Here is a 23,768-nt window from a genome sequence, read left to right as displayed (position 1 = left end):
TTGTGGGGGTGAGAAATAATAATGTTAATTTTAAATGCCCAGCGAAGCGGGCGGGTACAGCTAGTACATTATACGAAACATAGACTAAACTAGAACATCGTTAGGCCGCTCGGGGCGAATTTAACGCGTTTGTGACTTCTTCAAAGTAAACTGCGCGGGTTAAGCTTGTTCCACAGTTGGTCCTTTGGTTTCTGTATTGTTTGGTCGGCGGGATAATCCGTCTGCGCTCGCCTTACCACTGTTTTTATTGTTGTTCGACTGCAATACGTTTGTTGAAACTTTCAGTTTGTTGACTCGTTATATACATACTACGTCTTGAAGATGCCTCACAAATGTTTGTTTTATGGAGTTGCTTGTTACTGTTGCAGCTTGCAACGAATCTTAGAAAGCAGTCTGAGCTTGAATTTTATTTTTATTTTTCTGGCTATCAAAGAAAAGAGGATGATGCTATTAAAAACGTGGGGATCCATAACAATTACTGACAATAGTGATTAAGCATACTTACAAATGAAAATAAATCCTTACAAATAAAATAGCTTCCCTTCATAGATTATGTTCCGGTTTTTGAACATTGTTCCTCAAGTACAGTATTTTTTAGATTTCATTATTAGAAAAAGAAAAAAAACGCAAAGTCATTTTTATTTAAAAAAAAACCAATTCCTTTACGTGTATGCCCCGTGTATGAGCGACAAATTAATATATGAAAAGCTTCCAAAATCTACGCCCACGTTAGAAAGAAAAACGTATATTGTGGAAACATATCAAGCAGAGCAATTATATTATGTCTTCAACAAATAAATGTACCCGGAAATTAATGTTATAAAAATACGATTTAAGTACAAAAAAATTCTTAAATTATTACAAGACATAAATATAAATTAGCTTAAAATGAGTTCTAATGGCATCCTGTTATCTCAGTCTAGACGCTACACCATCTTGTCTGTTTCTTTCGCAAAGACATAATTCTTGTTTGTGGTCTGAATTTCAAGCCTGAAATAGAACGGGAAAAGTGAAATCTATGGGTAAAGCTTAATTGTTGTCAAATAATAGTTTGTACGCGCCGCTTGTTGTTAATGCTCTGCGGTGTGGTAGTGCCATCTCGTATGTTAAGAGAATATATTATATAATTATATACTAGTTGTACGAATTCAAATCAGACTTCCAACATTTCCAAGTGACCTCCAGTAACCGTCTAGAATGAAGCGGCCAAATTAATTATTATGGACGCCTCATCACCATTTTCATCAGACGTTTCTGTCATATTTCTAAGCGGCCAGACACATAGTTCAGAGCCAACGATTTTTTTCTTCGTCTTATAACACTCATTTTTATTGTAGTAATAGATACTCTCAAAGCGTTTTCCTTCGATTATCACAGTAAGTATTTTTAAGACCGTATCTGGAGAGGAAGATGAAGTCACGAACTATAACTGTGCGTGGTAATTGGGTGATTATCGGGGCGTACTTAAACTTAGAGAGGTCAAAGGTCAAATCAAAGTCTCAATTATAAAATAATAACAGCCGCTGTCCTACTTTTCAAGCCGGAGTTTCCTAATGATGCTGAAATTAAAAATCAAACCTGCGGAGATCGATTTTATTAGACATGACGTTTTTTATCCAAATTAAATTGTGGTCTGTTCTTCCGAATGTTGGTTCCTGCTGATATAATTAGACCACTTATGAGGTGCCGGTGTCAATGTCAGTGTCTGCCGTACAATAATTACAAAGGATAAACACGCAGTCAATGCAGATGGTTGAATTTTCCTCTCCATTGATATCTGTAGCTGACCAGATAGCAAACTATTCTGAGAAGTATCTTTAGATGTTTCGATATATTCGTGCTTTTTTTTCCTGTCTTTCCCCGTTCATAGGCTCAACGGGATCTTATTATTCTATATTTTCTTATTCATACTAGTTCTCACTTTTATGCCTCTCGCACTTTCAACCTTCATACTACAAGTGCATCCATCACCTTTCTTTCTTATCCAGGAAATTACTCCCACTACTTTATACTATTTGTAGCTAGTAAGTGTATACTTCTTAGTTTAATCGGGTATATTCGTGCATTGCTCGAGACCATAATCAGAGGTCAAAACATAACGATCTCCAATCATTCTTGCAACTTGTGGTATTTCTGTGCCACCTCTGTTATTAGTCTGCTTGTTCTCTAAGCCATTAAAATTCTCAAAACAACTAAATATAGCTGTGCCAAGATTAGAAATCAAGTGAATTGTAAACCGCAAGCTAACTCGAAGTAGACTAGATTATACAAAGCCGAAATCGAAGTCTAGAATAACAGTTGACTGTGAGTGCGGCTTGAATTCGATTACTCAAATAATAGCCAACTTTATACTTCACTACCTCACCACTAGCTTTGGTATTTTGTTATTGATTTAGTTATTTTTATTAATTGTATTATAACATATTTATTTTACTTTAGAATCCCAATCGTTTTTACGGTTTAGTCCATAGTTTTCATTATTTGCTTCGAAGTCTCATATACTTAGGTTTCATAATAAATGAAATAAACGCGTCATTTAACACTTTTGTCATAATGTAATAGTGAAATGCAGACAAACAAAGGGCGCTTACCTAAGCAACATGGATAATTTGAAACGATTTTTTAGAATAAGTTTTTAAATAATGTACAAAAGAATTAATGAATAGGAAAAGTCTTCGAAAACAGTCCTATTTTTTCCAAAATATTTTTATATGTAAGCACCATTGATATTTAAACATTTGAAGGTATTTTAAACGACAACTTTAATTCATATCACAGTGTCCACGGACTGAGATTGTAACGAGATAATCTTGAGTGGTGTGAGAGCTAACTCTATTAGTCTTATGGTCTCGCATCGTCTATGCCAGAAATAAAATTGAAAATAAAATTCCAAGTTTCGCGTGTCAGCACTTTGAAACAGTCTACAGTCTGCTAACAACGTGTTAGTATTTTGTCGAGAAGAGCATATTTTGTTTCTCGTCAGGGAGATATTAAGAGTCTGAGTTGAACAGCAGATTTTTTAATTTTTTATTTATTGCTTAAGATGGTTGGACGAGCTCACAGCCCACCTGGTGTCAAGTGGTTACTGGAGCCCATAGACATCTACATCTAGATCGTTGTTATACTGGTTTATACTTGTGGTAGGACGTCTTTTGAGTCCACGCGGGTAGGTATCAACACCCTGCCTATTTCTGCCGTGAAGCAGTATTGCGTTTCGGTTTGAAGGGCGAGGCAGCACATATGCTATTTAAAGTGGAATCTTACAACTCATTTCTCAAGTTGGGTGGCGGTATTTGCGTTATAGATGCCTATGGGCTAGGGTAACCACTTAACACAAGGTGGGCCGTGAGGTCGTAAACCCGCTTAAGGAATAAAAAAAAAAGATGGGTCGAATAGCTATTCATCTTTAAAAGTAAAAAAAACACATATGGTAAAAGTATTCCGGAAACTATTTTGAACCAAATAAGGCGATAACTCTTCTACTTAATAGCTATGACGAATTTTTCTTATTAATATAAATTAAAATTTTCTAAAATCGATTGAAAGTTAACGAATTATGTATCACAATCGTTTTAAAATAGGTGAACATGTATGTTTGTTTGAATTTCATCTCCAGTTGCCAATAGAGTAACATTCTCACAAATTAATACGTGAAGCAAAAACTTTGTATCCCTTTTTACGAAAATTTCGCGGACAGAGGAGTATGAAATTTTCCACACTTAAAGAGACTATAGAGAAGAAGTGCACAATGCTAATATTTTTTTAAAATAATGCATAACAGATACATTAAATCAATAAAGAAAACATTACACACACTACATACCATGTATTTGACGCACACACGCATGCATACTATTTATTGTCAAACCTTTGTTCTTGACGTCTGTTGTCAAATTGAGAATAGATTAAATATTGTTTGTCTGTATTCATATTTTTTTATAGTGTAGCCTTGGCGAAATTTGTGATTATAGAAGTATAAAATACAATCATAATAATGTACAAACTTACAATTCCAATTAATTATAGTCGAATTTCGATTACTGCGGGACCTCTAGTTCTCACAAATACACGTGACCAACCGTAAGGACACAAACAATGCTTCGCGAACGTAACCCTCGTCGTAAATAACATACGACCGCGCCACTAACCGGCCTGCTATAAAGTTTCTATGTTCCTACTTTTATTGGAAGGGACCTGAAATTTTTAAATATTCACACGCCGTCTACTGCATTGTTCAGTAAATGAGATTAAAAATCCGTTTTATGTAGACATCGTTTTGAACGAACACAGGCTGTGGTCGGTGATGTAAATAATATGATTAGGTTATAGTATCATTTTTTTGTTGCTAAGATGGTTGGATAGGCCCACCTGGTGTTAAGTGGTCACCGGAGCCAAGAGATATCAACGACGTTAATGGCGACCCCCGTCTTGAAACATGAGTTCCAATTTTCAGTTTTTACAGTTCAAGCCGAAACGCATTACTATAATACTTTACAGCAGAAATAAGCATGGTGGTGGTTCCTACCCGTTCGCTGTCATAAGGCGTCTTACTACCCGTAGAACAGAGACGGAGAATAATTAAATAATGTTATAAAAAAGGATTGTGTGGTTTTATGAAACCACGCTAAAAGTGAAACTTTTTTTCAGATTATGGACATTTAGCTCTGACAAACAATATTCACATTAAACACTGACAAAAACAAACAAAATAGCGTGGCGCACTGGCACAAATGAGTAACAGTTTATACACTACACGGTCAGTTGCTGCGAACTATAGGAGCCGCCATATTGGCCTTGGCTGCTCTCACGAGCGCCTTTCACTTTATCCCTAATCCGCGGCCGACCGTCACGCGACATGCAACACACAGACGGAAAAGTTTGATGTATTAAACGTTTCACTTTAATGTTATATAATATGTTACCTAGGTCGCCTGGATCCACATCGACCGCCAGATGATCCTGACCATCCATCGTCATGTCATCACTCGCCTGGCCCGGTTCAGCGTGTCGCATGACAACGCCATGACCTGGCTGCTCCACGTCAGCCAGGTCCAGCAAGAAGACAGAGGATATTACATGTGCCAAGTGAACACCAACCCTATGATCAGCCAAGTCGGATACCTTCAGGTTGTAGGTGAGTTTTATCACAATACCTTGCTATCTCTTTGTTGTTTAAAGCAAGCTTAAGCTACTTATCTATACTAATATATAAATCTACAGTGGCTTTTACTAATGTTCCGTTATAACTTCTGAACCATGCATCAGATTGACTTGAAACTTGGTATCCATGTAGAAATAAATGTACTTGATGGATAGGCTAATATTTATGAGTATTGGACTCCCTAATAAAAATGACAATATATAATAATGTTAATTTTAAATGCCCAGCGAAGCGGGCGAGTACGTCTAGTCTATATATATATAAATGAATCTGCGTAATGTATGTACGTAACTTCAGAACGTCGGCAACAAATTGAATACTTCTTTTTTTGTTGTATTTGTATTATTATTCTTTACTGATAGTAGGACCTCTTGTGAGTCCGCCCGGGTAGGTACCACCACCCTGCCTATTTCTGCCGTGAAGCAATAATGCGTTTCGGTTTGAAGGGTAGGGCAGCCTTTTTAACTATACTTGAGACCTTAGAACTTATATCTCAAGGTGGGTGGCGTATGCGGAATTGATTTCCGCATCTTCTATCAGAGGATTAGAAATATAATAATGTGCCCGAATGGCACAATACCAAATCTCAGTCGACTAAATCATGTAAAGACCTACATCAGCCGATGTCCAATACGAAACTTAAAAACTTGGTCTTTTTCAACAAATTATCTCGTCCTAATCCCATTTCTTTCCGATTACAGCTTAAAACATTTCAACCAATAAAAAATCAATTAGACAAAACCAAACCACTAATTTATACTAATTGTAAGTTATTTATTAGTCTAAAATAATAATTATCAAATTGAGTTCTCGATGCTCAGTGATCGGTTACAAAGTGCTGAACTGCCAGACGCTGTGTCTGGGTTATACCAAAATTCACTTTAAGACTATCTTGCGCCTTAAAATATAAACGAAACGAGTATATCTATACAAATAAATAAAATTAGAGTGTCTGTTTGTAATATTGAAATAACCGCTTTTTACTACATGCACATGAATATATATACGGTACATACACCAAAATAACATTTTTTACAATTTTTGTCTGTCTGTCTGTCTGTCTGTTTGTTCCGGCTAATCTCTGGAACGGCTGGACCGATTTTGACGGGACTTTCACTGACAGGTAGCTGATGATATAAGGAGTAACTTAAGCTACTTTTTTTAGACTAGCTTCGCTCCGCGACGTCACCCGCGGTACGACAATAACCGCGGGTAACATCGCGGGACTCAACTATCATCAATAATAAAATTTAATGTTTCCGAAGCGAAGCGAGGGCGGGTCGCTAGTATAATATAAATTTATGATTTTAAATACCTATCATGAAAATACTTTTACCTTAAAATTAAGATAATAAAGTAACGATTGCTTTTTTTATGTTCTTATTCAAATTGAAGCACTTAACTTTTCAATGAATTACAATATTCACTCGTTCTAGACACGTGAAAAGTTTCAAACAAAAGCTGGAGATTAATCTAAAGTTTTCTTTAAAACAACTCCACATTGTTTACTTAAAGCAACTTTCGTATTAATCATTTCGTTTCGAAACGAGACGTTAAAATAATACTTGTTTTCGCTGAATCCATTAGCACTCAATTACCAGCTTTTGTATTCAAGACTTATTTTGAGAAGTTCGTGATGTCAATTTTTTAGGAGTATTTTAACCTCCAAAATTAATGTAAAACTTTTTGTAAAAAATCAGAAATGTAAGGACAACGGCAGCTATGAAAACAATCTCGATCATTAGATGAATACATTTGAACTTTCAACATATTTCTCAAGATATATTTTATGAAAACACAAAACCACCAAACGTGATTTGAAAGCGCCGTGAAAGTCGCGAGACCTTTAAAACATCTCTAGATCGATTTTAATTACGTTGAAGCTTTAGAAATTCTTTCAAATGACATATTTAATATTTGGTTTAGACTGAAAATGAAACTTTCAGAATTCGTACACTTTGACGAAGTTTGTATTAAAATCTATTATTATTTCGGCAAGCCACCTGGGGCTGCGTAGCTGATGCTATTAGCCCAAGAGCCCGTGGGCTCTACCTGTATGTATTTGACCAGACCTGAATTTTCGTACATTGAGACCCCTATACCTACCATGCATGAGGTGGGGACTCACTAAGCTCAAAGTGGTCGACGCGCCGAGCGCTCAGGTAGGACAGGTACCGATTTTGATGGATTTTAAATCCATTTGACCACGTCTGCCGTTTTGAAATTTTGAAAATATATGATTATTATTATCGGAAAATAAGAATGGCAGACCATTATCGCGCATTTTACTTTGCGGCAGACCACTTTGAAAATGCTAAAAAAATAAAATTTTGAAAGTAATTGACCAGATCTGCCATTGATATAATAATATGTTGTTTATTATAGTCTTAAAAACTTATATTGATCACGGCAGACCTCTACATTGCGTACACACATCAACATATAATAAAATCTTAGCTACTACCCGGCCAGATGTATATTATGTTTTCCGTTCACTGTTTTAGAGGAATATAATTTACTTGCGATTTACTTTAGCAATGTATTTACCGAAATTAATATTTTTTTATATTCTATATACTAAACTTCATTAGTTAGACAATAAAGAAGTGAATTTTTTATGGAATAATTATAAATAATACAGTATAATGCTGATCAAAAAATTATTCAATTCCTCATTTTTATCATTCAACGTTTAACTTGCCAGTTATACAATGCCAAAAAATCTAGTGATGTAGATGATGGAAGGTTCCAGCTATTCGTTAGCAACTATATATATATGTATAGATGTATGTACATATAAATGTATTTACATATCGAGGGGGGGAAGGCTATTTGGTTTAAGCGATATTTCGGTTAATACGCTCTATTTATCTTTGTAATTAAAATTCCGTCTTATTTGGTACAAGTATCATCAATTCGATGTCTTTAATTGAACTTCAATTAAGCTTACCACATTCATAATTCAGCTCAAGTAGTTTTTTGTCATATTTAAAAAATCCCACTTTAAATGGCTGTCCTGTAAAGTTGCAAAAATGTCGATTAAACCAAATTACCCGTCAACATCATACGAGGTCTCAGTAAATGAGTGTCGTGGATGGATTTACTGTCCATCAACGCTAAGTGATAACTTATCTTCTTACCTAAGAATTGTTAAAGTCAGTAACTTTTTAAGCTATTGTATAGCTTTTATCGTGGGCTTTGAACGCGGCGACTGAATCAAGAAATTCCGTAACGAAAATAAAACCTAACACGCCGCCTACCATGTAGCTCGCGTTCAACATATTCACACGTTGCGCTTGTGTAGTGCTTGTGAATAAGCGCGCGGCGTGACGTCGCACTGCATGCGCATCATGAAAAGTCTGCCCATCTCTCTCTCGCGCGGTCTAGCATAAGAGTGTGAAGGGGACAGTAAATGTTTTGCTTTTGTTAATGTTTATAAATATAGCGTGGTATTATTTTATTATTGTTTTAATATTAAATTATTATTGTCTTTACCGCGGCAGTACCCGAGTGCCATACGTGTTTTTTTCCTATTAGAAAAAAAAACATGTAAACAGTGAAATGATTATATCTGTATACGCAATTCAATACTTCCTAAATTATGGAATACCTCATAAAAAGATAGTATTGATATTGTTAACGCGATTTGCTCTCAATCTTACCGGAATGGATTCCACAAGCATTGTTGATTTGAAATTTAGATGACTCAGGAAACATTCCAATGCATGATTCAACAAAATAATAATCAATTAAAACCTAAATCAACCTGCGACCCTGCTTCACAGAGAATGTAATTAAAACTTTCGGATAAAATGCTAAAGGTCGAATCGGATTAATCAGTAGTTAGTAGGTAATCGAAAATGGCTATAGATATTTTATTAGCAAAATGGTAAACACCGACAGTAATCCACAACCTCCTTACAAAAATTCGCTAAACAAATATTCTTTCAAATTAATTGTTGAAAAAAATTAGAAAATAATAAATATTATTGGAACAAAAATGAACATATCTTCAATTGATTTTTCAGGAACATAGAAATACAATAAGTAAGATCTAATTATTTCCGTTTGTTATCGGTTCAGTGAATATTTCAAAACAATACTAACGATCTGCAAATCGGCTCTGAAGAAGATTTGCTGTCGAACGATAGGCAATTTTCTCAACTGCATCTTCATTATTTGGGGCATCAAGTTAACAAAGAAGAATTAAAAACTCAACTTAGTATTAAGCTACAGTTTCAGTTTAACGATTGAAGGTGATTAGTTGCAGAATGAACTTAATTTTGTCAAATTCAGGATAGTCTTGGCGAACAATTCACCATTCACTATATATTAAAGGAGGCACGGGTATTCAAAAAGACAGTTTCGAGTAGCAAGAAAACTTAGCGGAGTAAGAGATACTATGTTGCTCCTTTTTATATTATCTTCTACTTCTTCTTACCTATATCATCATAATCATTATTCTTTTGTCCTTCTTCCAGTTAAAAAAAAAAAAAATTATTGATTAGGTGGGTGGACGATCTTACAGCCCACCTGGTGTTAAGTGGTTACTGGAGCCCATAGACATCTACAACGTAAATGCACCACCCACCTTGAGATATAAGTTCTAAGGTCTCAGTATAGTTACAACGACTGCCCCGCCCTTCAAACCGAAACGCATTACTGCTTCACGGCAGAAATAAGCGGGGTGGTGGTACCTACCGGTGCGGACTCACAAGAGGTCTTACCACCAGAACTTTAGGGCAAATTAATAAAAATCCAATGGAATCTAAGATCACTGATCGGAGGCGCTGGCGGGACATATAATGGTCACGACCCTCAGCAGTGCGGAAACGACGCGAGGAGGAGGGAGTCTAAGAGACAAAATTCGGTTCAATTCGAAAGAATCGTTGTTTTAAATTCCGTGTACTCTCAGTGAAAACTCTAGATATGATTAGAAAGATTCGTACTTACTTTTACAAAAACATTTTTGTCAAGGGGCACTTTTTTGACCCAATTTTTAACAATAACGATACCGAAACATTTATAGGAAATAAGTAAAATAAAGTTTGCGTGATTGTTAAATATATAATTTTACTCTTTCGTTCAATTATTATATACTTCGTACAATTTGGACGGAATTTTTTTAGAAGTAATTATAAAATATTTAATTATAAAAATGGGTTTTCCCTGTTAATGTTTAAGCTTGTTTCAAGTTTAGCATTAATTTAAGTTCAATTTTATATTATACAAATTTAATTAATCATGGTTCATGAAATAAATCTTGATATTAAGCATGATCTGTACATTTCTGGGTGTATAATATTGAATTTATTATGTTTTAATTTGTTTGATGATCAATGTTTTTATTTCTGCGACAATTACTCCTGTCTCCTACAACAGTAAATTTGAAGATTCTAAAGTGTTCGATGCTAGCAAAAAAGATGTGTGGTGTCGTGGGACACCGGATAGGAACGAAGTTCCCTATTATAAAAATATTAATTTTAAGTTCTATTCGAGGTAGGTATAAAAAAAAAAATTATTCGGGTATACATTTTTTTATGACGTTTTTATTGATAAAAGTAAAATAAAAACTACTTTACAAAGTCATCAACTTTATTTTATTCACAACTATTTATAAAAAATATATAATAAAGATATGTTATTTTTTGTACGTTATTACAAAGTTAAGTCGTACACTGTGTGCATTACTAATAAAAATCTTCGTTACGGACGTTTTTTCTCGGTTAGGGTACCCCTCCGCGTCGTCCCATAAGGAACTTCGTTCCAAAAGTAAGATTTTTTGGATTGATACATTTCAAACAAATAATTTCTCACCAGTTCCTCCAAATATCCTGGACGAAAAAAGTACGCAGTCAGCTGTTGCGGTGAGAGAAAACCAGAACATCAGCTTGGTGTGCAAGGCTGATGGATTTCCTACGCCCAAGATCATGTGGCGACGGGAGGACGGACAACCGATATCTGTGGACAGAAGGAAGAAAGGTAAATTTAATTTGAGTAAATGATAATCTTTATTCACTCTCGTAGGAAGACGCGTGGCTTAAATGGAGCCGCTGCGACTTTCAATCATAAGAGACATTGTTAATAGTCTAGTCTCGTTGTATCGATTTGTATATTTTTAAAGAGCTAAACTCGCTGACTTCTTGGTGAGAAGCACGCGTGATAACATTTAGACTAAACTAGATTAGAGTTACAACTTTAAAACCTAAATAGAATTAATTACTAAACGTATTAAACATTTATATTGCACGTTTATAAATACGAATTCTATTTAGAATGTAATTAGAAAGTCAGCTGAAAAATAATATATTATTTTAACAAGCCGCAAGCCCAGCTGTCGCTAACTATACAGTACAGGACTCTAATGTTCACGAGTTTATGACAACGGACCGGGACCCGTTTGAAATGAAATGTACACTTGATTCTCAAGCGAGGGTTGAAATTCTATTATATGATACTTAAAATTGGTAAGGTTAATTTGGGGAAGGTTAATCCGGAGCATCTGCGTCTACCGAGACATTTGTTTTGCACTACAAGTTCCACGGGATATTCGAGTGATAAATACAAAGGAATTGCTTAAAAAGGTCTCGCGATCACTGTTTCACTATTGGTACTGGATTATTCCACTTGTATGGGAACCATTTTGCGTTTTAATCAATTACCTATTCCAACGATTTTGAATGAATTAGAAATAATGAATTCGTGTGTAACAAAACTCATTAATTTCTCTTATCTTTCATTGGAAAAGATTTTAAAATAAAATAAAACTATCAGCTTGCAGAAGCTTGACTGTGTTTCTGGCAATCCATGAAAAACAATAATCTGTTTTTATATATTTGTTGCCCTTCTATTGCCTCATATGCCTTAAGCATACGGCCCACCTGATGGTAAGTGGTTACCGTCGCTCAGGGACTTCAATAACGCCAGAGGCAGAGCCAAGCCGCTGCCTACCTTTAAAAACTCTCCACAATCCTCGTTTGAAGAAGGACATATCATAGTGCTCGAGAAACACCGTGGAGAGGAGCTTATTTTAAAGCCGGATGGTACGTGGCAAAAAGTTCTTTGGATGAGCGCAGTGGGTCTAGGTAGTATGATGAACTCTACCCCGGTGGCGGGCGGTGCAATGGTAAAAACGAGATGATGGGATCATCTCAAACAATCCTTTAGAGCACTCCCCATGGAAAATACGTTACAAAATATAGAAAGAGCTGAAGTCCCTCCACAAATCCAGAGGCTCCAAACGATCCCTGAGAATGGGATTATCGACAATCCGAACGGCTCTCTTCTGTGTGGAGTTAAATGGAAGTAGCTGGGACTTAGGAGTCCCGGCCCAGAAGTGGGAGCAGTACTCCACGCGAAGTTGGACTTATGCTTTATAAATCAAAAGTCTTTAATTTAACGGCACTTTACCATGAATTTTCGAATCATCAAATTTAAAGCAGTAAAATATAATATAATAGAGTATTAAAATACATAGCATCCCTAATTCATCTCACCTACATGAAATCCACTGAAAAGGATTAACGCAAAGGCAGATAATTATAGCTCAGGAAAAGCTGAGTTTCGCCAAATTAAACGACAGAAGCACCTATTCGGGTAGCGCTCGACAAAAACCCGAAAATTGGAGTTTAAATTTAAGAGCGATTTCCTTGTTCCGTGCGAGAATTAACGTGCGGTGTGAAGGGTGCACTTGTCGCTAATTGTGTGTGACCCAGTCCGTTCACCTCTTAGTGTAGGGCTGCTATAGATTCTATTCTTGTTTTTATTTATTTTTGAAGTCTTACGACCGGTACCGTACGAATATCTTACCAGGATTTTTACTGTTTTATTGTATTTATATGTCTTTCTTTGAATTTAATATTCGAAGAAAATCAATTGCTAATCATCGTTTTCAACTTGAGCTATAGATGATAATTGTATAGGACTAATAGAATTACTTTAATATACAGTCGTGTGTATGTATGTATTAAACACCAAACGTAACGTAAATGTAATTTTTTTGAAACAAAATCGGTAGCATGTATTTTGTGTCATAAAAATTTGTGGCTGCGAAGATTGCCTATCATTACTATTACCTATTGTAGTTTTTGTACCAGTCTACATAATAATAAAAGCACAGGGACTTTAAGTCATACACTTTACATTATATCCGTGAATCTTTTTTATTTATTTATTTTAAATCACAAACATTTTTTGTAGATTTTTGGCTGTTTCTCGTTTTTGTTCACGCTAATCTCCGCAAGTGCTGATCCGATTGCTTTAGATGAACTTTTGTGTTTTGTACGATTATAGGATTTAATATTTATTTTATTATATAGGTACTACTCATTTGACTTTAGATTTGCGTAACTAAGCTTTTTTTTATATGTAGCTACCACCGTTCCATCTATTTTTGCCGCGTAGCGCTAATGCATACCGATTTAAAGGGTAAGACAGCCATTACATATTATGTACAAACCGCATATGAACTCATTCGTTTGATCATCATTCATATTTTATGAACTCATATTTGTCATGACACTCCCTATTTATAATACAAAATTATACTAGTATTTAAAACTTATAATTTAAATTTGTTTTGCTACTACTTCAACAGATTATCCTCGATCAATGACCAATACCAAGAAAAGCCCTATCACTACACAATGAGGCGCCTCTAACAGGGCCTCAAATCCTTTAATTCAGGGACGACTCGTGTTTGTTTATTTAAGAAGCGGCATACAGCCCTAAATTTCGACATGTCACGCCCATCTGTTACGATTATTTGCAAAGGACTCCCTCCAACAAATGTTTTAATTACGCTCGGCATCAGAACCCGTTTTCAATCCTCATTCGTGTTAATCTTTTGTTTAAATTAATACGGTCGTTTCAAATCCGATTTTTTTATTTGTACGCTTTTGTCGAACAGGTCAAGTCGAGTGCTATTCGGCACTTCGAATAGGGTGCCCGATTCTTGTTTTTTTAACGTGAATTAATTTTGGAAGTTTTTCCAAAGCTGTTTAATTGGGTTTCACCAGTACAATAGATGTTTTTGTTCGGTTATACACGGGGTTAGTTATGTTAGGTTTTTTTGGCACTATTATCATACCGATTTTATCAGGATCGTGTAATTTTGTTTTAATGAGGCTAAATTAAGTTCAGCGGAATGTCTGGTCCCTTAAAATAATATAAATTAATATAAAAATAATAAGGTACAATACTATTCTCGAACAAAGCACAATATTTTCTTTATAAGGTCCAATTTAACCACAAATATTTGTTCTAACCCACGCTGGCAGCGAGACTAATCGGATATATAGTTATGCGCTTCGATCCAATGTTCTTTCTCTTCTGAATGCACGTAACCAACATCACGTAGGGTCGGAACAGCATTTCCTTTTTTCGTGCTGTATTGGGATTTGGCATGTATTTTACAACTGGCTGCCTGTCTAACATCATTCTTCTTGGGTTTTATCTCCATACCTATATCTATTGCAACATGCCACAGGGGGGGTCTTTTGGTGTTTCTTTTACAACATCCGTTTTTTCTGTCTATTATTTGCATTTCTTTTTCATAAGCATTTACACTACAATTTAGATATACAAATAGATAAAAATAGATAGATTTAGATAATAGTAGTAATGAGTATATAAGAGGAAGTGTGAAAGTATCCCCGGTTATTAACAAATTAAAGAGCGGACGGTTAACATAGTAGAGAGAAGATGCATGTGACTAGGAGATGTATGGAAATGGTAGCGGGGGACCGAAAAAGACATGAATGCAGTGTGTGAATGCTCCTCTCTCTCTCATATCGTGAGAGAGAAGCGAGTGTTGAGATGACGGCTGAAGGAAGAGAATGAAAGAAAAAAATAGCTGTGCCGACTCCACCTAGTGGGATAAGGTGGAGAAAAAAAAGAAGAAGAAGAAGATAAAAATATCACTATGGCGAACGTTGTTGGAGGTCCGTGTTCATCAATGAATGTCTGTGGTTTGATGTTAATGATCCTGATTAATGGCAAAGCTTTAAAACCACTGTATAGTTTTTCAGTGAGATTATTTCACGGTCCGAATCTAAACGGTAAACGCCCGGTAAATGTATTCAGTAGGGGGCTCTCATTATATTCATTGTAGATTCGTGTCGGCGACGGAACGCCACCTAATTGTAAATACGGGAAAACTCATTTGGGCACTCGATGTCGACCCAAAACGGACGGCAGTCGAATTTTTAATTTCAACCAGCAACGCTCCTTTAAAATTTCAGGAATTTGAAACATTAATTGGAGAGAGCCCGATTGTGATCGAATTTGAAACTGAGACCCTACTGGCGAAAAGGATCGAAATAGAGATTGTAACTCGATTTGTTTTTTGGTACAAAGAAGGATTTAGCTGTACAGTACCTGTTTTACATATTTAAGTATTTATGGTAAGCTACTTGTGGGCAGGGCGTATATAACATACATAGGTAATAATATATACATAATTATATTTATCATTCGATCATGCTTTATAACAATATCAGCTTTAGCGATATGAGGATGTGTTTTAATTTATTGTATTAATTTAGTACTTTAGTTTAGTAATTTAGTAATTTTAACGTATTGTGACGTGAGACATTTTACTTATATTTATTCAAGATTCTACATGACACTCGTATCTAAAGATGTGACTTTGTCGGGCAAGTAGATACTATTTTTTTAGGAAAATGCTAAAATGAGTTCGTGCAAAAAATAGAATGCTCAAAATTTATTTATAAATTTTAATAATTACTGCCAATATACCCATTTCTGTCGCGAACCAGTCATACATACATCGTGAAGAGATGGAAAACCTTTGAACAATATGAAACTTCGATCTTATGTCTCAAGGCATATGATGGAATCTACCTTGTGATGTCTATAAGCTCCGGTAACTATTTAATACCAGATGGGCCCTGACCTCACCTACCTATCGAAGCAATAAAGTAAAAAACAGATCCAGAGCTCTGATTGTAGAAGGTGCGTGAAAATCTCGTATTAAATGTCACCCATCTATGTATGAAAGACTACGAGGGCGGCACTGAAAATTTCGGGAATTAACGAAGTGACACAACATTACTATTTAAAAATGTATTTATTGCTTTTCGAAGTATTTTCCGCGAAATTTGACACATTTTTCCATACGATGGAACCAATCATTGAAGCAAACATTCCAATCGGAAGTTGGGGTCTCAAAAATGGCCGTTTTGTAGGCGTCCACAGCTTCTTCAGGTGATGAAAATCTCTGTCCACGCAATTTATTCTTTATTTTAGGGAAAGTATAGAAATCATTAGGGCTTAGGTCGGGGCTGTACGGCGGATGGTCTAATAATTCTATGTTTTCTTGCTCTAAAAACTCTTGTTCTGTGCGCGGTGTGAGAACTCGCATTGTCGTGATGGAGGATGATGCGGCGGTTGCAGTTCTCTTTACGGAGTTCAGAAACGACCTGTGGCAAACAAATGCTAGCATACCATTCTGCATTAACCGTTCTTTGTCCCTCAAGAGGAATAGTCGTAACATGGCCGGTTTTGGAGACAAACGTGGCCACCATTTTTTTTGCAACACTCCGTGAACGAACAATTTTTGTTGGCTTTAACTCATTTTCGAACACCCAAACTCGTGACTGGTTTTTTGTTTCGGGTTCGTACGCGTATATCCAGGATTCGTCACCTGATACAATGTTGTATACAGCATTTGAGGATCCTGCGTGGAATCTTTCGAGAGTTCTGATGCACCAAGTAACGCGAGCCGCTTTTTGCTCTTCACAGAGCGAATGCGGTATCCATCGGGAAAACAACTTTTTTACACCTAATTGTTCATGCAAGATTATTTGTATTTGACTCATGCCAATGTCTAAAGTTGCCTGAATTTCGCGGTATGTCACATGTCGATCTTCCTCAATCAGCTTACGCACAGCATCAACGTTTTCTTGGGTGACTGCAGTTTTTGGACGACCTTGACGGGGATCATCACTGAGCTTGACACGTCCACGTTGAAACTCAGCAAACCAGCGATAAATTGTGGTTTTGGATGGGGCTTTATCAGCAAATGCAGAAATCATCCGGTCAACACACTGTTTTTGTGTTAAACCACTTCGAAAGTCATAATAAATCATCGCTCTTGAATTTTCTCGAGTCAATTCCATTTTCTCAACGACTAAACAAGTTTGACAAAACCTCGTGACAAGACCGAGAATCTTTTTTTAAATAAATAAATGGTATTCGATTTTTAAAACCAAAGAGTTTTCAATTAAAAAGATTTTAATATGACAGGAACAGTGGAAATATTCCATTCCCGATACTTTTAGTGCAGCCTAGTAAACAAAGCAAATTAAGGTAATTGGTTTGGTAAATGTCATTGTCTTATTCCTTGTACGGTTTAGGGTTAACACAAAAATAAAAAATCTTTCAATCTTAATTGTCTAAATCCACCAGTTAATGCTGTATGAGGTTTGTTAGTCACGGTCAAAATATGAGCTCACGCCATATAAGATCCCAGAATACTTGTAAACTCAGTAATTACGCTTGGTACCGTATTTTACTGAACAGAAATCCTCAAAATGTCCCTAATACACTGCCGTTTGTTCTAGTGACAGTGTACGAAGGTGAAATGCTGAATCTTCAACGCATAAGTCGCACGGAAATGGGCGCGTACCTCTGCATTGCTACCAACGCTGTGCCTCCGTCTGTCTCCAAGAGGATTATTGTGGACGTTGAGTGTAAGTAATTATGATACTTTATATTTCATCGTTTTGCGAATAGTTAGGTGGAAAGGTAAAATGTAAGTATCAAATTTATGCAAACTTCGATTCTGACTCCTCTGTTTTTCAAGCTTTTCCTTTCCGTATTCTTATCAACCATAAGAATTAGAAAGAAACCATTAAGAATAATTTACTGTGGAATTTTAAATATTTTCTACTGCGTGTTAAATAGATTCATAGATTTTTCTTTTTGGAATTTACCTGTAAATGCTTGTGTGTTCCTAAACTTACCTATTAAAGAAGGGTACATAAATACTGTTAACCTGGATTTTTTATAAGAATTTGAACGACATTTGAGCTGTCGTAATACTATACCTAGTATACCTAATCTGTTGTGATTTGGAATAATTATTGCGTTTGTGATCGTAGCAAAAGTTGTTGTATATATTGTATATACTGCAACCTGTTCCTGCTAAGTAAGTAGTACTACCTAAATACTGCTATCTTTCACCAGTGACCGAATACTAATTCATTGATATCACATGTTAGTTCACATTAAGTCTCGGCTGCGGCTTTAGGAGATAACATTAAACATTAGACATTCAGCAAAGCGTGCTATCATGACATTTAAATTGATATAAATTAAATCTTTATTACATTTCTGCTGCAGACTCTTGAACAAGTAAAATAATTTGTGTAAGCTAGTCTGTTCTTTTAATCTAATTACATTCGAAAAATATATAGCATTTTATGTGAATTAGTTTCTTTACCCTGTTCCTAAGGGGTTAAACTTCTCTACGACTAATGTAAAATTTGGAATGTTCAATTTGAGTTTTAATGTTGAGAGGTATAAATTATTACGCTAATTTTAGGACTTTCTATAACACATTCTGAGAAGTAAATAATAATAATATGATTATGTATATCTATACGAGCTTTATTAATCTTGATCCGGGTCAACTGCGGTTCATTGAACCATAGAGCCTTTGTTCGGAAGATCAGCACCAATGTTTGATTAACCAAACACAGTTAGCTAAATTGAGCTGTTAATTTAATAATGTTTTATCGACTATTCAATTTCTGTCTACGCGGTTTGCTCGAGTGAGATCTCAGAGAGTGGTTTATATAGAGATTTCGTTTCGTTCTTAGAACAATTATTGCATTCTTTTTAGCATAAATATAATTACCATCGATGTGTTGCTAGTAGGAAGCAGTGGTTACCAGTGATGAACAGATAGGCTGTGACTACTTATAAACTATGCTTCCACCAGACAGGAAATAAAACACAAACTGCAGTAGTTTACTTAAATCCGTACTGTATTCTTCGTAATTCCATTATTCAAATTTATAAAATTAGCACTCACTACAGAGTACCCCCTCTTTCTCGTTTGTCTCCCCTGACTTCCTTCTCCGCCACTCCCTTCTTCCCCACTGTGCCCATTTCCTCCGCTAGCCCCAACGTACCTCATCCCTACAACAGTCTTTGCTCCCACCAACAGTATTTCTACGTGGCAACCTGATAATTGTATTAATTGTAACTTTATCCATGTTATATTCTAATTATTTTACAATGCCGGACAAGCTAATGACTGACTACAAAATATAAAGCGTATCATCAACGAATACTATACAAATAAAGTAACCTTAAAAATAATACAACTATCTTGAAAATTTTACAAAATCCTTACGTTCTGTTGCTGTTACTGTTGCTCTTTAGTTTTGCTTTGGTGTGGTTTGGTATACTTGTTAATTAAATGTAATAGAAATCTCTTACTCGAGTCATAGAATTCGTTATAAAATTGTTTTCGAATTATTTTTTAACTAAAAGTACGAACGTAGCTTTGTATCGTATATAGCAATCCATTCTCCATGAAGTTCAAAGAAAATTCAGATTTTACGAAAAAAATACAAAGAAAATAATGTAAAAATAATGTGACAGTGGTATTATTTATTTGGCCTCATTCAGCTCACGATTTTAAATAAGATTATTCATAAAAAAACATACATACATTAGTACATACAGTACATATGCAGTAATGCGTTTCGGCTTGAAGGGTGGGGCAGCCGTTGTAACTATACTAAGATCTTAGAACTTATATCTCAAAGTAGGTGGCACATTTACGTTATAGATGTCTATGGGCTCCAGTAACCAATTAACATCAGGTGGGCTGTGAGCTCGTTCACACATCTAAGCTCAAAAAAAAAGGGTGCGTGTACTTATGTACGCGCGTAAGAAGTTATACTTTATCATACTTTATTTTTATTAAATTTATTTCTTTTTTTTATATTTAAATTTTAATCAATTTGAAAAAAAATCGATTAAACAACATCCTCAAACACGCATATTGGGCATTTGGCATTGAAATCGTATAAATTCGGTAATTCTCGGTACGGTTCGGAAAGTTCACTTGCGGCTATATTCAGACTCGCCAAGTTACGTCGGTCGTATTGTAATGAGCGATTTAGTGGGCAACTTCATTCTGTTAATTTTGTGTCACGGTGCGCGCGCATCGTAAAATTTCACTCTCATACATTTTTCATAACGCGCCTAAAGAAGTATAACTTCAAAAAAAAAATTGTCACAATGAAACAATTTTTTTTTTTAATCTCAAATTTCCTGTTCACCAAACCAGTACAAATTTACAGTAAATATTTTCCTTTTTAATTAAGAAATCAGGCAGGAAATACAGAAAAGGCGAAATAAAATATATTATTTCGATGCTTTAGAAGATTTTCGTAAATGTTTCCTTGTGCGTTTTACTGTTTTAATAAGTATTGATTAGCATAGTACATGTTATTCGTTCTACTATACATTTGGTACTTTGAAATAAATATTATTAGTAGTAATTATTAGTACAAATCTGATATACCGATCTTACGAAAATTTATTAAAGACTCCGCAACATTAATATTATAAAAATATTATAGACATTGTTTCTTAAATTTGTAATGTTAAAGTATTTATTAACCCGACACATAGTTCCTATTTATTTGCTGAAATTAAGGATCAGTGACGGTCGCTTTGTGAGTCCGCGCGGGTAGGTACCACCGCCTTGCCTATTTCTGCCGTGAAGCAGTAATGCATTTCGGTTTGAAGGGTGGGGCAGCCGTTGTAACTGTATACTGAGATCTTAGAACTTATATCTCAAGGTGGGTGACGGCATTTAGATTGTAGATGTTTATGGACTCAAGTAACTACTTAATACCAGGTGAGCTCGTCCACCTATCTAAGCAATAAAAAAATATCGGATATAAAGTAGTCTTTTTCTTCGGACTGGAGCATAATCTCCTACCAGGTTCCTAAGGACGTGCCTCTGGCGGTACAGTTAGCGTTCTGGAGTACTCCACTGAACCAGCATCAGCATGCAGGGTCGGAAGCGTGACACACCAACACTCGGTTGCTATCCACAGCAGTTATGGAACTGTTTTGCTGTCGTGCAGCTCGCTAGAGTGTACAAAGCAGCTCTGCATGCCATTACCGCCATTGACCACCATTATGTCTTAATACGGGTGGCTACATGTATGAGACTTAGGCAAAATGGTGTTACATGTCCACGTGGGTCAACATACGCTAGCGTTCTTGAATCAAACCTATCTTGATACTTTTTATCCAAAAAAACATGTTTATGACGAAGGGAAATGTTTTCAATTTTACAATACCAGCGTTACCGTTCGCAGCTGACTAAATAAATGGCTATGTCCACGGTAATTGAAAGATAATATTTTTCCGCAGGGCTGCACCCTCCGAAGATTTCCATTGCAGACAATCAACGTTATCTAAAGGAAACTTGCTATGTTTACGTAAAACCGGAGATTTTGTTGAAATATACATATTATATTTTACTATTTTAAACCCAGTATTATTTTTGTAAAATGTCTGTAAATCGAAAATAAAATTATGTTTTATTTTTCCCTAAGAAATTGGCGGATAGCTTGGAAACAATATTTTTGTAATTTTAACCGACGTAAAAAAGGTGGGATTTTTCAAATACCTCTTCTCAAGAACTTTTTTATGTGTAGCTCAGAACTTTTTTCTAAGAGAAAACGTTTTGATTAATGAAGAGCTGGTGCTTCTCACTTGGTTCCATTTAAGATTCATCACGATTTGACCAGTCGTTTTTGAGTATTTTATGACCTGATGACTCTGCTACTCCGACGATCTGTTAAAGTTCTATCTTCATGGACTAGTGATAGCTTCGATTACCACTCATTACCAAACCATCGAATGATTTTAAGGATGGCAGATACGTCTTAAGCTTCTTCAGACACAGCTTCCTGAACTTCAATCAAATTTAGTGCCATAAAATTTACATATACGACCGTTTCATTGTAATAGATATAATACTAATTTTAAATTATTCACACGTCCCGCACGGTTGATAAATTATAAACGAGTGATTCTAAGTTCAATTTACGACGCGAACGCTTTATCTCCTGCTCCATAATGAAGTCGCGCGAACATAAAAATTCCAACTATATATAAATATTTTAAAAAGTCATAGAATATTAAAACGTATCGCGCACTGTTGAAGTAATATTCCTTGTGAAAATTGCCATCATAAACTCTCAGAAATTTGAATTACGTTCTTGGGTGTGGATTTTATTATCGTCGTTGCGTGAAAAATCGTCGGAGATGCTCGGATGAGCTCGGGAAAGTTCGGCTCGATCCATCATCATACGAAGTTTATAAATTGCTCGTTCGTTTCCCTGGGTCGCTCTTATGATTGATAAGATACAGTAAAATTAATAGATTTGCTTTTCAATTTTACGTGAACAAAAATCGTATTAACAAATAAGCCTTATAGTATATAACTTACTATATACTTAATATACACTACTACTTACCATATAATTATTGGCCCTGCCTATTTCTGCCGTGAAGCAGTAATGCGTTTCGGTTTGAAGGGTGGGACAGCCGTTGTAACTATACTGAGATCTTAGAACTTATATCTCAATGTGGGTGGCGCATTTACGTTGTAGATGTCAATGGGCTCCAGTAACCACTTAACACCAGGTTGTGAGCTCTTCCACCCAACTAAGCAATAAAAAAATTAAAAAAATATCTTGTAATTCAAGAGTTTAGTAGAAATGTTCCAAGGGTAGTAGGTACTAGTCCCGAGTAATTATTCACGATAATTATTCAATCTGTAAATCCTTTTTGCGTAACCAGTTTATCCTGGAAATTTCGCGCTCAATCTCCGTGTGTTCAAAGGTAATTTGCTACATCTTATCCGGCTCTGAAATTGAAACCCTGTCGCGGTGTCTTCTAAACGTAATGACATATCCACCGTCTAACGATGTTTAAAAGGAGTCCTTGACGACAAACAGCGACTCAGCTATACTCCTGGCATTTCTGATGTCCAAGTTATGATAAACGCTGATCGTCAGCAGGTCCATATACCTATTCTAGAAATAATAAATAATGTATCCACTTCATAAATTGCCCACAAAAATTATTAGTACAGAAATACTAATTTAAAGTGAACAATTTATACACTCGCCGAGGGGCATGTTCCAAGTAAATTATTACATTTCTACCCATTTTGTGATGTGAGTTACAACATAATAAAACTCATCATGTACTTAAATTACTTTTCGAATTACTTAATATCGTTCTGGGAAACTGAATCCGTTGTTACGTATTCTTGCAGCTTAAGGCAGTAGCCGCATCGTTATAACTATTCTACTCCGACATGACGGGCTAAGATAGCTTTGATCTGTATGGTTCTTACAAATAACTTTCATCTATCAACAAACGGGCCTTTCCTCACTCCAGATCATTCCATTCGCAAATCCTTAAAAAGATCTAGTCTCTAATAGTAATGGATGCGTCATTTGAAGAAATTGGATATTTTTTATTAATGAACTTCCAAATTTATATTGATACCTCCATTGATTCCTCCTTCATTGAT

General features: G+C 35.6%; 1 protein-coding gene across 2 annotated transcripts in view; it reads left to right on the top strand.

Annotated features, from left to right (window-relative positions):
• Positions 1-23,768, top strand: part of LOC101744934 (lachesin) — a 93,030-nt gene that overhangs the window by 49,555 nt on the left and 19,707 nt on the right. The window contains exons 4-6 of one of the 2 annotated variants that reach the window (XM_038018783.2): positions 4,927-5,134; positions 10,982-11,143; positions 17,752-17,874. In XM_038018783.2, coding sequence (XP_037874711.1) covers positions 4,927-5,134; positions 10,982-11,143; positions 17,752-17,874 — 493 coding nt within the window. Of the gene's footprint in view, positions 1-4,926; positions 5,135-10,981; positions 11,144-17,745; positions 17,875-23,768 lie in introns of both variants that reach the window. The other variant, XM_012690156.4, reaches the window with a different exon arrangement.

The sequence above is a fragment of the Bombyx mori genome, chromosome 22, assembly GCF_030269925.1.
Source record: "Bombyx mori chromosome 22, ASM3026992v2".
In the NCBI taxonomy this organism is placed as follows: Eukaryota; Metazoa; Arthropoda; class Insecta; order Lepidoptera; family Bombycidae; genus Bombyx; species Bombyx mori.
The sequence above is the reverse complement of the archived record's forward strand: the minus strand, read 5'-3'. Positions and strand labels throughout refer to the sequence as shown.